The sequence below is a fragment of the Perissodus microlepis genome, chromosome 9 (assembly GCF_051167445.1).
Source record: "Perissodus microlepis isolate ML-2025 ecotype Zambia chromosome 9, ASM5116744v1, whole genome shotgun sequence".
NCBI lineage: Eukaryota > Metazoa > Chordata > Actinopteri > Cichliformes > Cichlidae > Perissodus > Perissodus microlepis.
In genome coordinates this window covers 10,805,763-10,821,860 of record NC_140469.1, presented here as the reverse complement: position 1 = coordinate 10,821,860, position 16,098 = coordinate 10,805,763, and the positions used below count along the sequence as shown (strand labels likewise).

The 16,098-nt window shown below is 41.5% G+C and overlaps 1 protein-coding gene across 1 annotated transcript; it reads right to left on the bottom strand.

The window, feature by feature from the left end:
• Positions 1-150: 150 nt before the first annotated feature.
• On the bottom strand, positions 151-12,764 carry pck2 (phosphoenolpyruvate carboxykinase 2 (mitochondrial)). Its single transcript, XM_084939000.1, has 11 exons — positions 12,301-12,764; positions 6,184-6,396; positions 5,898-6,082; positions 4,961-5,031; positions 4,633-4,768; positions 4,336-4,523; positions 4,013-4,175; positions 3,717-3,932; positions 2,564-2,701; positions 1,813-1,908; positions 151-1,690 (listed from the first exon to the last, which is right to left on the bottom strand). Exons 1-11 carry the CDS (start codon positions 12,330-12,332, stop codon positions 1,221-1,223), a joined length of 1,908 nt encoding a protein of 635 aa, XP_084795126.1. The 5' UTR covers positions 12,333-12,764; the 3' UTR covers positions 151-1,220.
• Positions 12,765-16,098: the final 3,334 nt, after the last annotated feature.

Genomic DNA, 16,098 nt, shown 5'->3' with positions numbered 1-16,098 from the left:
GTTATTCATGCTGTTCACAGTTCAGTGACCAAACTTTCTACTTCTCACACTAATGTATCTGTGTTGACATTGTGAGTGTGAAATACTCTGCATGTAATATTTGTCAACATTTTTTAAGTGTTAGACTTATGTACTGTGGGGAAAAAATACACCAGCCATTGTGTCTGCCTTGAAAGAGGTTTATTCACTGCACTGTAATAAAATCCTCGGCATACAACTTCTACCTTATAATCTCAGTGACTTGAATTGGTCCAACGTTTCACGTACTGCAAGTAAACGTCGCTTGAAATCATAAATCATGCGAGTGGCGAGATGAATAATGCATAGTGATCTTTGGCCTCAGTGAAAACCCGCTAAACTTTTCACTTTTGAACAGCTAATGCATTTTTAAGGGTTTTTTTTTTTTTCATTTGAACATTAAAATGACATTTCATGAGAGCTGGATAATGTATGTGCATTTAGTGTATTTAACACCATCCCCGCCAATGATTAAATAACCCAGCAGTGAGTGTTTCAAATCATGTATAAAACAAAATCCTTTCTTCTGATGTGTACACGTGTATACATATATATTCATATATATATATATAGACGTGTTTTTATAACAAAAGCATTATGGGATGTCTTGAATGATTAGTGATTCATGAGTCAGTCCTGGAAGGGATGTTAAGTGTTAAAAAGTGGTGATAAAAATAATCCTTTAAAATGTTATTTTAATGAATTAAAAATGTTCTGACTGCATCTTCTTTCTAAAAAAAAAAAAAAGAAATCTTTGGGCTTCAGCCTGTAAACATTAGCAGCCTGAACTCATTATTGTTAAAAATCTTAAAAGGCACCGTTGGTTGCACTCCAGTACAATGTTCCACCTACCAACCCAGCAGCAGCCTCAAGTGTTATAGCAACAGTGTAAAATGATGTCCAAAAACAGAAGGTGTTGTACTGAGAATCTCACATCTCAATTCTCTTTGCAAAGGGACAGGCAGGAGTCACTGACTGCGTTTTCATACACAGGGAAAGTTTGATATTCACATTATTGCTGGTTTTATGACTGAATCCTCAACATAAGATTCATTCTACCCATTTTTTGTTTATTTATTCATTTATAAATTTCTGTATATGTAAACTCGGTCACTAGTTCTGATTACACCTTCATGATGTGAATTCTGCTTCCTGAGTACCTCCCTCCCTGCTTCTTTGTTTACTTCCTGTCAGGAGGCTTTTTAATTGTGTACTCTATCCTCCAGTGCCTTGAGCTCAGCCTCCACCTGCGCTGGCAGGTCAGCGCCAACCTGCTGAGTAAAGTAGGCTTTCAATTCCTGGGTCTCCTTCTGCCAGAAAGGCTTGGGCACGTCAAACAGTGCGCCCATATCCACCTTGCTGCCCAGACCTTTAGTGTCGATGGCGCCATCTTGTGGCACCCAGCCGATGATGCTCTTTTTGGCTGCCTCGTCCTCTCTCTCTCTGCCGCAGCGTTTGAAGATCCACTCTAGCACGCGGGCGTTCTCACCGAAGCCAGGCCACAGGAAGGCGCCGGTTGCCGGGTCCTTTCTGAACCAGTTGACGTGGAAGATCTTGGGCAGCTGAGTGGGGGCCTTACGGCTCTGCATGCTCAGCCAGTGAGCGAGGTAGTCTCCAAAGTTGTAGCCGAAGAACGGCCGCATGGCGAAGGGGTCGTGCATGATCACCTTGCCTGGAGGGAAAATGGAAAAGCAACTTCCTCATTATTTCATTATGTGAAAAACAGCAAAGGTAAAGAGACAGCTCCGGAGAGTTTCACAGAACTGCATCTCAGAAACAGGTGAGGATCCGTACCTTTATGCTCAGCAGCTGCTGTGGCCTCGGACCTCATTGCAGCTCCAATAAATACTCCGTGCTGCCAGTTGAAAGACTCGTAGACCAATGGGACTCCTGACAACATCAACATCATGTGATCAGATTCAGTGCAAGCCTACTTTCTGCTACAAGTTATACTGCGCTCCAATTATTTAAAAAAAAAAAAAAAACAACTTTATGCTGTTGTAATACACTCAAAAGAGAAAATACATCGTACTTCAAGAACCATAAACTGCAATCAATGCTTGACTATTTCAAGCACTGTGAGTCCTATCTTGTGTCTCTATTAAAACAGTGACTCCCAACCTTTTAAGTCAATGTACCCACACAAGCCAGACCCATGTACCCGCTTTAATTTACCAATAAGTGTAAACCAGTGAAATACAGAGCTACCATATTCTCTTAATTTACATATGGCATCTTGAGTCAGTATGTACCCCGACTGATCCAACAAAACAGACAGGAGTGTAATATATAATACATCTATAATTTCTCAAAAAAAACATTTCATTTCACTAAAGCTGAAAATGTTATTGATGAATGGTAAATGGCCTGTATTTGTATATGCTGTATATTGTATATGTTGTATATTTGTTCATGTTGCCCATGAACATCAAGACTTCACCGTTTCATTTTAAATGTGTTGTGGGTGTTTTTGTGTGGATGAACAGCCAAAATGTGATAATATGAATCCACCGGGGTACAAAGTGTGTTTAAACTTGGCACCAACCTTCTGGCCTCCTCCCACCAAAGATGATGGCATCAATGGGGACACCCTCCTCACTCTCCCACTGGGGGTCAATGATGGGACACTGAGCCGCTGGTGCACAGAAACGGGAGTTGGGGTGGGCGCAGGGTGTTGAGCTTCCTGTGTACAAAGAAGAAAAACTGCTTGTTTGTTTGTTTGTTAACAGCTCGTGTTTTTAATGTCATGGTTAATGGTTAACTGTGTCTACTCTTGACTCTCGCAGTACTCTTGACCTACCAAAGTCAAGAGTACTGCAACCCCTGGAAAAAAACTGAAAATCTCATGGGGACACCCAATTATAAATCTTCACTCTCAAACAAAGAGAGCCATGCATTTCCTTGAAAACTGCATTAAAAACCTAAACAGAACACGTGTTGTTGCACAGTCATATGCAAAGTAGTATAACACCAATATGCGATCCACCTGCAACTGAGTAATATCACAAACTAGCCGCCTCCTATTACCAGTTTGAATTCACATTTTTTTATAAATGTGTCACTCTACAGATTTGTGAGTAATTTCAAACTGAATTTCTGAGAGGCGGATGTTGTCCAAGATAAGGACAATGCTGGATAAAACCTCCCACCCACTCCATGGCTTGCTGGCTAATCACAGAAGCACATTCAGTGACAGACCGAGATTACTAAAATGCACCACTGAATGACACAGGAAATCTCCCCGTACAACTCCAATACCTACACCCTTTTGCACATGCTATACGGTAAAATAACAAATTATGACGTTTCACAGATTAGAGTTAAATATCAATCATATAAATTTAACCTCTGTAATATTCTTGATATTTATAATTGAGCAATTTGTATACATATATACATTGTGCTATTTCTTAAATTTGTAAACATTGTAGTAAATTGTATTATTTAATTAGTTTAGTCTGTCGCTGTTACTTTCTTGGAGTAAGTGTAACCCACATAATTATCTTATTAAAGTATTTTGAATCTGAATGTCAGTTAATACTGCTGCCCACCTGCAGTACCTTTGCAAACCACCAGGGGGCCCGGGAATCACTACTTCAACCCAGTTCTAAATTTGTGACTTTGCTTTGGTTTACCAGCAGATGGTGCTGTATACGCTTTGACTGTTAAGTACACTGATACACAACAACTGATGTCACCTTGTTTCCAGGTTTTGCCATGCCAATCTGTGAGCGCCATGTCAGCAGGAGGGGGGTCGAGTCCTTCCCACCACACCCCCCCATCGCTGGTTTCACCAACATTGGTGAACACAGTATTTTTAACAATAGTAGCCATTGCGTAGGGGTTGGTCTTGTTGGAGGTGCCCGGGGCCACGCCAAAGAACCCGTTCTCTGGGTTGATGGCCCTCAGTTTACCTACAGAAAGATTAGAGGGCTTTTTTTAGTAACTACAGATTATTTTTGGATTAATAAAATGAAGTGAGTGCTTCACTCACCTTGGCTGTCAAACTTCATCCAGGCAATGTCGTCGCCTACACACTCAACCTTCCAGCCTGGTAGAGCTGGTTTCATCATGGCTAGGTTGGTTTTACCACAAGCGCTGGGGAAGGCAGCTGCGATGTATCGCTTCACACCCTGAGGACTGGTGATTCCTAGGATCTGAAGAGAGAAAAAAGAGGGAAATACTAATATTAGCAAGAATATAACTCCACGTTTTTAGTAAATGTGGAAGGTGTAGGCTTGTAGTGTTAATGTTTTTAATTAAAATAAACCCTCTTTAATTCAGACTCAGGTCATAATCATTACATAGCATTCTAACCAGCATGTGCTCAGCCAGCCAGCCTTCATCTTTGGCGATGCGGGAGGCGATGCGCAGGGCAAAGCACTTTTTCCCAAGGAGAGAGTTCCCTCCATAGCCACTGCCGAAGGAGAGGATCTGCCTGGTGTCGGGCAGGTGGGATATCAGCACCTTTTCTGGGTTGCAGGGCCACGAGTTCACCAGAGGAGCTGGAAATAAAAAGGAGGGAACAAATAAAAGGCAGGAAAATGTATAAAATGTTGCAAAAACGGATACAAATTACAAATAAAACTCGATTCAGGCTCTTGGAATCTGCACCTTTGAGAGGTAAAGGTCGCCCCACGGAGTGCTGACAGCGGACAAACTCCACTCCCTCAGCCAGTTTATTGAGAACAGGAGTGCCCATACGCGTCATGATACCCATACTGGCCACAACATACGGGGAGTCCGTCACCTTGAAGAAAAAATAAACTGATTATTATGCTGACCTATAACTTAGGAAGCCCAGTGATTAAAAAAAATAAAAATAAAAAGTACACACAAAATAAATTACAGCAATTCACTGGAAGAAAGCAGCACAGCAGGCTCACGTGTTTACTGCAGGTTTTTGCTGAGTATGAACTAGTGAGAGAACAATAGCTTTTACCTGGACACCATATTTGGTCAGAGCTGAGCCTACGGGACCCATGCTGAAGGGGATCACATACATAGTCCGACCTACAGTGAGGACACAGATTAAAAACAACACATTGATGCAGTTATTTTTAGCTGCTGTAGCAAACAAGCTTCAAATCTAAAAGCTGAAGGTCAAGTAGATCAAGCAGCAGCACCGATATAGTTAAAGGTTGTAAACACGTTTTCCTTGAGATCTTTGTGATAATAATTGTGAGCTATGCAGACTGCATGTCTAATATGATCAATAAGGTACACTTTTCTATACCACAAAGAAAAGTTGTTACACTGGCCAAGAATCCAAGCACACACTAGCTGAAAGAGTACAACATGTTTTTAGTGACCTGCAGGTGTTTAAAGTAGCCCCTCCCCTCATAAATACTTATGGGTCAGCTGCAGGTTAGCACACAGAGTGAGCAAGCAATCACACACCACTATAAAGACTAAAAATCCCTAAAAAATAAATAAATATATATGGATCACAGATGTTCGCCTATTACCTCACCTAAACCTTGAGGTTAAGGTGTGTACCTAAAAGCAGGATTTATAACACTGCAACAAACGTGGAAGCTAATCCTGTTCTAACAGGCAACAAACTCAACAGTGACAAGAAAAAAAAAATCTGAAGCAGGCCTCACAGTATTTCTTTTTTTCTTTTTTTTTTTTTTAAACACCTCTGCTTATTTAAAGTTCCTGATGTTAAGTTGCTTTTAAAATCCTTCCTGTTTTTTTAAAAACATTTTTCAAACTATTCTTAAAACAGTTTATTAGCATTAAAATGAAAATATCCCTTTTTAAATAGAATCCTTTAACGAGGTGAATGTGACAGTCAATTAAAACAGAGGAAAGGTGAAAATGCTCGGTCTCCTGGCAACAATGAACAAACATTTGACTTCCATCCAATTACGTACCGGCCATGCTGCCAGGGAAACGCTCCTCTCTGGCTTTCTGCCAGTCAGACTCACTCATCCAGCTACCCAGCTGGCTTTTCACCCCTGCAGCAGGGATGGGGATCGTGTCTCTCTGCTTCTTGGTCACTATCACAGTCTTGCTCTCCACTCGGGCCACATCTTTTGGGTCTGTACGTGCCAACCAACTGCCAAATAAAACGTTTATTATTGAAAGCTCTCACAGCATGTTTCCAAATAACTACTTTAGGTGATTGCTTTGTTTTGTATGCTGTTCCATTATCTTTACCAGTTCTCATATTTGGGAAGCTTCTTGACCATGCCATCCCTCTCCAGACCTGCCAGGATGTTGGCCGTCTCTTCCAGCGTCCCAGTCACGACGTGTACATTGGTAGGCTTACACTCCTCCACAGCCCCCTTCACAAAGTCGGCCACTGCGGGTGGCAGCGAGGGGATTGAGGCCAGAGATCGAACCCCGACGCTCGCCCCAACACCACCCTTCCTGAAAGAGAAGGACAATTTAAAATCACTCTACTGGCGACTAGAAGAAAAATCCAACAAAACAGACTAAACACAACTCCAACTTGAAGAGATCAGAACTTCTTTAACAATAGTATTTGTTGGACTGAAATCCAATGTTTTGTCTTTTGCCATACAACGCATAAAATAAATAACTGACCAAGCTTAGAGCAGTGAATTTGCCAGGGGACAGCTGAGAGACATATCTATAAAGCAATCAAACGTCTTCCTTCTTTCATTCTTTAGAGTAAATTCCTGCAAAAACCTGCCACAAGAGACTAATACAAGGTGAGTCTCCTCATGTAATCTAGCTATTCATCCATTTTCTTCCGCTTATCCAATTCATGATCCAGGGGATGGGGGCGAACTACAGTGGTCCCTCGCTATATCGCGGTTAACCTTTCACAGCCTCCCTGTTTTGCGGGGGATTTTTGGGTGTGCAATTTTGCATGCTTTTTTTTTTTTGTAACAGTGCATTGTGTTCTGCGTCCTGATTGGCTGTAGACCATTGTCAATTAATCTCCATGTCCGTGTCTCCTGTACAGTACAGAATACGTTCAGCTTGTCAAATTTACATAAATCTTCTATGGCTAGCAGTGTGACTCTGAAGTGCTGTACTGTATGTTTATATGTTTTCTCCCAAACAAACACAACAATGTCGACAAAACATTTTGCACCATCAAAGGCGCCTGCAGTAGCACCCAAAAGGCAGAGGAAGACGCTAACCATCCCACAAAAAGTTGGACTTCTGGACATGCTAAAGGAAGGTAGAAGTTAGCGTACCGGATTATGAGGCGCATTAAGCGAAACAAAACAGTCAGACATTTCAAACTTTACTCAACTCATTCTTCTTCCTTCCTCTACTTAATTTCCCCTAAGGATCAATAAAGTATTCTGATTCTGATTCCGTACTATTGATTCATTAATGCTGAATTCTCTCACAGCTGCTCTATTCCCATGTTCTGGACCTGAAAACAATGTTTGATCTTTGGTTTCATTCTATAATACTGGATAGGGCTGGGCCATATTATACCGTTTACGGTAATACCGGTACAATGTCAGGCAGCGATAAGAAAATGAAATATCAAGATAGAATATGGGTAAAACGCGCATGCGCAGTGCCTTTGTTTTCATACGCACATGGCTGAAAAAGCATGGCGGCAACGGAGAATGAGAAGGGAGAAAGCGGATTGTTGAGTGAAATGGATGAACCAGAATTAGTTTGTAAAAATGGTGCCACTGCAGTGATGTGGAACTAGTTTGGTGTTTGTCCGTCAGTTTCCGCGCAGAAACAATGGGTAGAATGGTTTGTCAGGTAGGATGGATTCCCAGAACACCGTATTTGTTGGACTAAGGTGCTCGTAAATCTGGGAGTAATCTGGGTCCTAAACTCTGTCCGTTTCATGTCCCAAAGTCAAACGAACACTGCAGCATCACTGAGAGAAAAACTGTCTAGATTCTTTCATCTTTAATAAAATGATCAGCATTGCTGCTTTACCAGGTGTAACTATGAAGTTTAACATCCAGGCATCCATGAAAACAGAATTTATTACAGTTAACGGAGTTAAAAGCAAGCAGGAAGTTAGCGGAAGTTAGCTCGCTAGTTTCGCTAGTTACCTAAGCATGACATAGCATGTTCTAACTGAGATTTCTGAAAAAATTCAAACATAAAGCTCTGCTATCACTTCCAACATAAATGAAGACAGGAAACTAAACAGCAGTGACATTTGTAGGGTTACTGAAGTTGGACTAGGTGGTATATAATGATGTGCTACGTGATCGCTAGCGACACAGCTATGTTAGCATAACATAAACAGTAAAGCTGGAGGAATCAACGCTAACACTTTTCCACTTGATAAAAGTTAACGTGAAGGTTCCTGATGGTTAGAGACAAATGCAATCGCATGGCAGGATGCTGTAAACGGACCAAACTTCAGTCAGGAGAACAACTGAGATAATCCATCCACAATAGAAGTCAGTCAGTAATATACTGCAAGAACACAGGAATAGAGCAGCTGTGATAGAATACAGCATTAATGAATCAATGGTACAGAAGTGGAGGAAGCAAGAAGAATGAGTTGAATAAAGTTTGATTTATCTGACTGATTTGTTTCGCTTAACGTGCCTTATAATCCCGTGCACCTTATGGTCCGAAAAATACATATTTGCCTTTTGGCACACCGCAGTACAATGTTGCAAAGCACCTCTTTTTAACTTCAGTGGATATTATACATGGTTATGCTCATGATATGTCAGCCCATTTCAACTGGAAATTCCTTTTGGTTAAACTTTCAGCAAGGAATTTGCATTAAATGCGTTAAATTTTTATATAGCTTTAATGCACATAAAAACAGCTGCTTGCTTAAGTGAAAATAAATGGATGGGGTTTTTTGGCACTAGCAAAGTTGTGGAGTTGTATTTTGTTTCGCGTCAATTATATTGTCAGTTATATCGTTATCGCAAATTTTCAAATATATATCGTGATAAAGATTTCTGGCCATATCGCCCTGCTCTAATACTGGACTTTTTTTTCTACAAAGGTTTGAACTTTGAGAGTGTTTAAACAAGAGAGAAACGTGTGAAAATGTTCATGACTGTCTGAGAAAAGTGTATGAAGTGTGTAGTGAGGGGTTTTACAGCCTTAAAACATCTATAATAATTGTAAAAAATAAAGTTGGCTACTTCGCAGATTTCACCTATCGCGGGTTATTTTTGGAAAGTAACTCCCGCCATAAATGAGGGGCCGCTGTATTCCAGATATTACAGGGAGTAAGATAGATGACGTGTCCAGGGTGTACACCATTTATCACAGGGCTAACACAAAGAGACAAACAACCATTCACGTTCACATTCACACCAATGGCCAATGTAGAATAAACAGTTAACCCAAACTCATGTCTTTGGACTGAGATGTGGGGAGAACATGCAAAAGCCTGGATTTTTTGCCAGGGCCTTCTTGCTATGACGCAATTGTGCCACAATACCACAGTGCCCTCCCAATCTAAATGTACCAAATGCTGCAGTGCATTGTAAATGTACAGACAGGTGTCCTTGTTGTTTGATGTTTGACAGTAATACTGAAGTGTGTGGTGCTCTTTGTCTGTTGGCAGCATTTTTAAATATTTGTTGTTGTTTCTGGTCTTCAGTCACTCCGTACGGCCCCCTCATAAACAACTTGTTTTTTTGTTTTTGTTTTTATGTATGAACTTTAGTATCTTCACGTATGACATTTTTCCAAGATGTAACCTTTAAAGGACACAGGATGGTTTCAAATGTGACACTTGAAAAAAAGCAAGTTAAAAAGTGTCAAAGTTTAATCCACCTTATTGTACTTAGAGTGCCACAGACAAGCTAAAACACCTTTTAAAGCCTCAAAGTATCACTTTGCAGCAGCAGTGATAATGAGGTGTCTTTGTTGTTGTTATTAGAGAAACCTAAAAGCCTCAAGCTGACCTTTCCACATATGCCGAGAGGTCTGTGGGTGGGTGCAGGGCCCTCTGTTTGTTAGCAGCTTGATATTCACAAACATAAGCCACTGAGAGTCATCATGTATGCAGTTACAACACAAGCCTGCGGGTGTCTGCATGCGTGTCCCTTGCCTGTCTCTGACAATAGAACATACAATGCATGTGCTTTGTGTCTGTGGACACTATGGCTGAACCCCATGACCTCTTTAGAAAAAAGTGAAATTCATGTTCTTTATGGTCACATGAGAGGCCCGGTTTTTTTAAAAGGAGCAGCTAATAACTGCCAAAACAAATCACACACATTCACTTTGTTTCAAAGATCAATACATGAAGTCAGCTGCAGGCACGTGGCTCCAATTGGCAGCAGTCGGTGGTTCATTATACATACATCATGTACACACACACACGCACGCACACATGTGCTCGCTTTCACTGATGCATGCACACATACACATTAGTCTGGTCTGAATGTACAAAGGGTGTGAGCAGCAGGCACAACAAGAAGTTCATGATGAGCAAGGCATCACATGACCCAGCAGTGTGAAGGCACAGAGCTGAGGAGTAAGAACTACTGTCACACTCGAGGCCAACTTTAAAGCAGCTTTCAGACACAGTGCGTTAGGTTTGAAGCTGACTTTTCAACTGAATGTACATTTTCTTACCAGTAAAGTGTACCCACAGTTTGGAGCAGCTGCAGCTCATTTGGTGTATTTGAGAAAGACACTAAACCCGTTTCTTGACGAGATAATCATCTACAAACAACACTATCTGTGTCTGCAGCTTTTGACTGATTGGCTGTCGTTCTATTGGGCAACAAGGCTGTGGCTCTACAGCAACGGTAACAGACAACTATTATTTGACCTTTGACCCAAAAATGACGACACTTTGTTTAGGCTTATCTGTGACTTCCGATAAACCGGTCCCTTTGGTCAGCTCTGCAGACTTTTAGACCCTTTACCCCCTCCACAGTAAATCAATTACCTATGCTCCCAAACATCATTATTGTCACACTGCTGATGATAATTAACAAGGGTGGTGCTGAATATTATCTCCAGTGTGACTGAGATTAGGATGAGCTGGATTGAATTTGAAGTGAATTAAACACGAGCAAATGTTTTAACTGTTCATTTTCTTGCTAAGGAACTCATGGGAGCTGGGAGAAGAGATTAGCAGTTTTGCTTTTCCTTGTCTGCAACAGAGAAACTGTGATATTTTTACATTTTTTTAGAAATCCTGTAAAGACTTTGATGACTCATCCAACTTTCCCTGCAGTCAACCATCTGATTATGCCACGTCTTCGCCTCCTGCTTGGTATATTGTTGCATAGATTTATCCAGACATAAGCCATCAAGGGAACAACTATTCAGCAGGACCTGGTCTAATGTTTAAGGATTAATATTTTTCCGACCAAACACTTTCAAAGAACTCATCACTCGGCTCTGTTATTGATTATCCTAGATAAACAACTTGTTCCACTAACACACCTCCAAGTGAGTAAGCCAATCCTCACACACCACAGGCCGACACGCCTACAGTCCACCTTCAAAGCCCTGACAGATCCTGGTCAAAGGCCTCTTTAAGGAGGAGTCTAATCGTCAAGCAAAGACAAGTCAGCACATCACTTCAAGGAGCATGCACACATGCTGCATGCATTAGTACTCCTACTGTGGTGAATACACAGTAAAATACTCTGGGACATTCAGTGATGCCTCCGGGCATGAGCAATCTCTCAAGTGGAAATACAAACAAAATCCACAGGTCACTGAGTCACTAATTCACCCACTCTCTAACATGCATCCATGATAGCAAAATAAATGCGCAAACACACACACAATGTCACTGAGTGCTCACTTTGAGTCTTGTGTGATGTTGGCTTATCACAAATCCTGGAGGGGTAAAAGCAGCAAAGATTAGATGGCAAATTATCCTGATGTGTTCCTTCAGTCATAAAGACATGAAACTCTATTTGTGTCATGAGTGCCAGCAAATAACTTCATTATCCAGTATCAACTATCAGGTCAAACGAGATTTTTCAGCAGTTAACAGAACAGCTGTCAAACAGGAAGAGTCACAGTAAGGTGAAACTGTTTCCAGGAACTCCTTAAAATAGTTTGGGAATATGTAAATCTGTAAATCTGTTACAATAAATGAAGACTGCTACAGTGTCTCAACTCTTACTTCAAAATGGTCTATCTTTTTTAGTTTTCATACAAAAAATGGTCTTAACGAATTCAGTTTTCATGCTTACTGTCATTTTCTTTTCAAAATAAAAGCATCGAAAATACAGTGAAGGGGTGACTGTTGCCCGCGCGTTTATCGTAACTTAAACAGCAAGCAAAACACTTTTAAAACAAAAGAAGTTAGAATAAACCAGACACACATTTAAATCGCAGAAACACTAGAAAGCCGCGATAACTCACCTTCGTATGACTCCCAGTAAAACGCACGACATCTTTGGTTTAAAAGTTAAAATAGCTTATATAAAAAAAAAATCACAGTGTAAAAAGGCACATAAAAGCTAGCTGAGAGGGAGACACGAGGAGCAGCAGTCGCTAGAGTCGGTCAGAGCTCATATCTGTACGTGCACTGAGGGGACCTTGCACTTTGCTCAACGTGTACATTTACACGGAGACACCTCCACACCGGCGAACTGGATGCTCCCGTGCGTCTGCCGCGCGACCTCAGCGAGTCCCCGCGAGTCCTCCGTCCGTCTGCTGCTTTGTACACTCAACTGTGACCGGCCGACTCACATCTGGGGGAGGCGCTTCCTCTGGAACAATTAAATATTCTATAGGTTATTTCTGTCGTGCCCATTTATGTTCGGCTGCTGTTTTGTCCCCCCTCCTGGATGATGCAAGTTTTCACAGTGCTTGAGTACAAACAGGCACGGAGTACCAGCGTGGAGGGGAGTAACCGGAAGTTCGAGCGAGGGCGCGGAAATACATTCTCACCGATTCTCACTTCGTTTAGATGGGAGCGCAAGACGTATGGAAAGGGTGTAAACCTCGGGTGGCAAACATACGGACCGCGAGCCAGAATCGGCCCGGTCAAGACTCCAATCCGGCCAATTGGAGGAGTTTGGAAAATTTGATGCAGGACATACATTTTTGAATTTTAACTGTATTTTCACAAGTTTAACAGTTTTCCCCACTGATAAATACCTCCACCATGTCCATTCATACTACAAAAGTAATTACTAATAGATTTATTACATATTTATTTCACAAAGAGTGATGCTGGCATATTTCATTCATTTAATAAAGCAGTATTTGTTTATCACGTAGATAAACTGAGATGTACTATTGAAATTGTGCTTCTTCTTGTTATATTAACCTAACTGATTTGGTTTGTATCCAGAACATAAGATCAGCATGAGCTGTATGTGGCCCACCATGTAAAATGAGTTTCATATTCCTGGTGTAAACCTGTGGAAGTAGCCTACACAAAACTGAGAATGAAAACTGAAAACAACATAAAGAAAAACAACTGCAGAACGCCCTAAAAGTAAACTGCTGATGCTGGAAATAGGTTTCAAGTGACAGCTCATTTCTCACGAGGCCAGGCACCTTTAGTTTTCCTACATATATAAGGCTTTCCACAGGTCCACTCGATCGATTATAAATGGAGAATGGGTGGAATCTTCTCCACCTCTTGGGTGTCTGGGCACCCATATCTCCGCTGATCTCACTTGGACCCACAACACCAACGGCCACTCACCTGACTAATCAGAGCCATGGTTAGAGAAACCCCATAACTCAGGCCACTCACACTTGTTGTACATGTACAATGACAATAAAGGGCTATTCTATTTTATTCTAATCACATTTTTGGAAACATGAGTTCAGCTTCATGAGCCACACCCAGGCCTAATTACTACCAGGCTGGTTGAATCAAGATAGAAAAAGACTAGAAAGGTGAAGTAGGCTAAAAGATCTCAAAACGCAACACATCACACCAGGATCTAAAGAAACAGCCAATAAATAAAGTCACTGGCATCTGCCAGTCTGGAAAAGGGTTACAAAGCCATTTCTAAGGCTCTGGGACTCCAGTGAACCACACTGAGCTGGACTGAAAGACAGCACAAAGGCACTAACCATGCCAGCACAGGAACAAGGTATAAGCACAAGATTGATAGACATTAAAGATTCTTCTGAGACAATCCAGCAAATAACAGCAGGATGCAAGATGCTAGCAGGCAGGGCCATAACCAAGTCATAGTATGCAGGAACATCTGTACTGAGTATGGCCTGGAAGTCCCGAGGTCAAAATGGGAGACCTTTTGACTTTTGGTGGTTTTGAATAACTGAGCTAAGATCCTGTGGGACTTCCAGATACAGATGGACAAAATGATGACGGCTAACCAACCGGACATATTAGTGGTGGACAAGCAGAGGAAGACGGCTGTAGTGATAGGGTTAGAAATGTAGCAATACGAAAAGACAGCAACATCAGGAAGAAGAAACATAAGAAGCTTGAGAAACACCAAGGGCTCAGAGGAGAGCTCGAGAAGATGTGGAGGGTGAAGGCAACAGTGGTTCCAGTGGTATGGTGGTGTAATGACCCCCCAGAACTGGCCAAGTGGCTCCAACAGATCCCTGGAACAACATTCAAGATTTCCGTCCAGAAGAGCACAGTAGTAAAGAACCATTGTAGGAAATAAAGAAAAGCCATAACCTTTCAGGCTGAAAACCTGACACCCGGTAATTAACTTTCTGTAAGCATTGGTGAATACAAAGAGCAGTTAGCAGGTTTGAGATTCAACACCCTGAAACAGGGCACAAAATTGGATTTCATTCAAACCAAGAAGTGAAAATCATCACATCATTTGTCTCTGAAAGAAATGTAAATGAAGGATTTGCAGATATGACACTATAATAAATGTTATTTGAGTGGTGCGACAAATTCAAAGCTGCTGAGTTTTTAGGTTTTATTTATAATGTTTAATGGAATATGGCTGTAATTATCACTTTTCACTACACCGATCGTATTTATAAGCCACGGCACAGCTGTAGACGTTATCCTGTTACATTTCCCTCTCTCCGGGAACTTACACACACACAAATGAAGCCGTGAGAGAGGGGCAAGTAAAAGGGTGGGGTTGGACACTGGGAGATAAAGAGAGACACAGCAATCCAATATGTCTGGTTAAACTTTACCCCTCATGTCTCATGTTGTCTGATAGGGCTTGCAGAGTCAGCAGACAACTGATATAACACACACACACCTTTCCTGTGGATTACAGGTATGCTCTCCCCATGCAAACACAAAACCATTTCAAGTTCTGACATCTTTAACATGCTAGAAGCACGGCATCTCTGAGCTGCAGCATCAATTATATGTGTACACGAGTGTGTTGTAACTTCTGTCAGGCACATTTTGTCCTGCTAAGGTGTTTTCATCATGTTGTTGTGGCCCAAAAGCCTCACCAGTAAACTCAAAGTCCAAAAAAACAAGAACAGGCTGGGATGATGGTGTGGTTTCTTTTTTAGGGTTGTGAGGGAGTGGCAAAGCAAATTAAGAAAATTACAATGATTTATTTGAAAGCTCTGAAAACATAATCCTTTACTCTTCTCAGTCTGCATAAATAATGGTTTGCAAGAACTTCAAAGGCTCAGCACTGCATGCTTTCTTTCTGACACACATACACCATTAGTGTTAATATGACAGGTCTGTAAATAAAGTCGTTTACATCACGCCAGCCACTCATGAAGCCACCTCTCTCTTTCTACACTCCTGTTCAGTTGCATGAACTTTGTCTGGATCATTTCTCAACGTCCTCCCCAAACTGAATAACACAGTGCAGACCTTTAATCGCTCACCCAGTCAAAATCAAAGCTGCAATAGCTAATGGAGTTCAGTCGAGTGCAGCCGCCGCCCTTTGCTCTGAACTGTCACCTCGTGTCTGCTGAGTGATTGTTTTTCTAGTGTTACATTTTATGGTGCCATATACTACAGGTGAAGAGAAAACAACAACATAGTTATGTACGCTCCAACACTCCAACAGTGGGCAGGAAATAAGAGAAGGATTTAACAAAGTAGTTAAAGCTGTGTGGTGTTTTTACTGTCTTTTTGTCATTAGACGTGATAGGTTTACCTGATAATGTCCCAACTCAGAGTGTGCTGGCACAGGATGACCTGTAGTTGGACGGTATCCTGTATACAGTGGGAGGCTCTGACGTGTCGTCTCTTCACTCAGGTATCTTTATTTGTTCTACTCT

Bases quoted from the DNA above. Each gene is read 5' to 3' on its own strand.
- pck2 (XM_084939000.1), bottom strand. From the start codon at position 12,332: ATGTCGTGCGTTTTACTGGGAGTCATACGAAG. The intron at 6,397-12,300 runs GTGAGTTATCGC...CTTCTCTTTCAG, and splicing joins TTACTGGGAGTCATACGAAG to GAAGGGTGGTGTTGGGGCGA. The intron at 6,083-6,183 runs GTAAAGATAATG...TTTATTTGGCAG, and splicing joins CTTCCCAAATATGAGAACTG to TTGGTTGGCACGTACAGACC.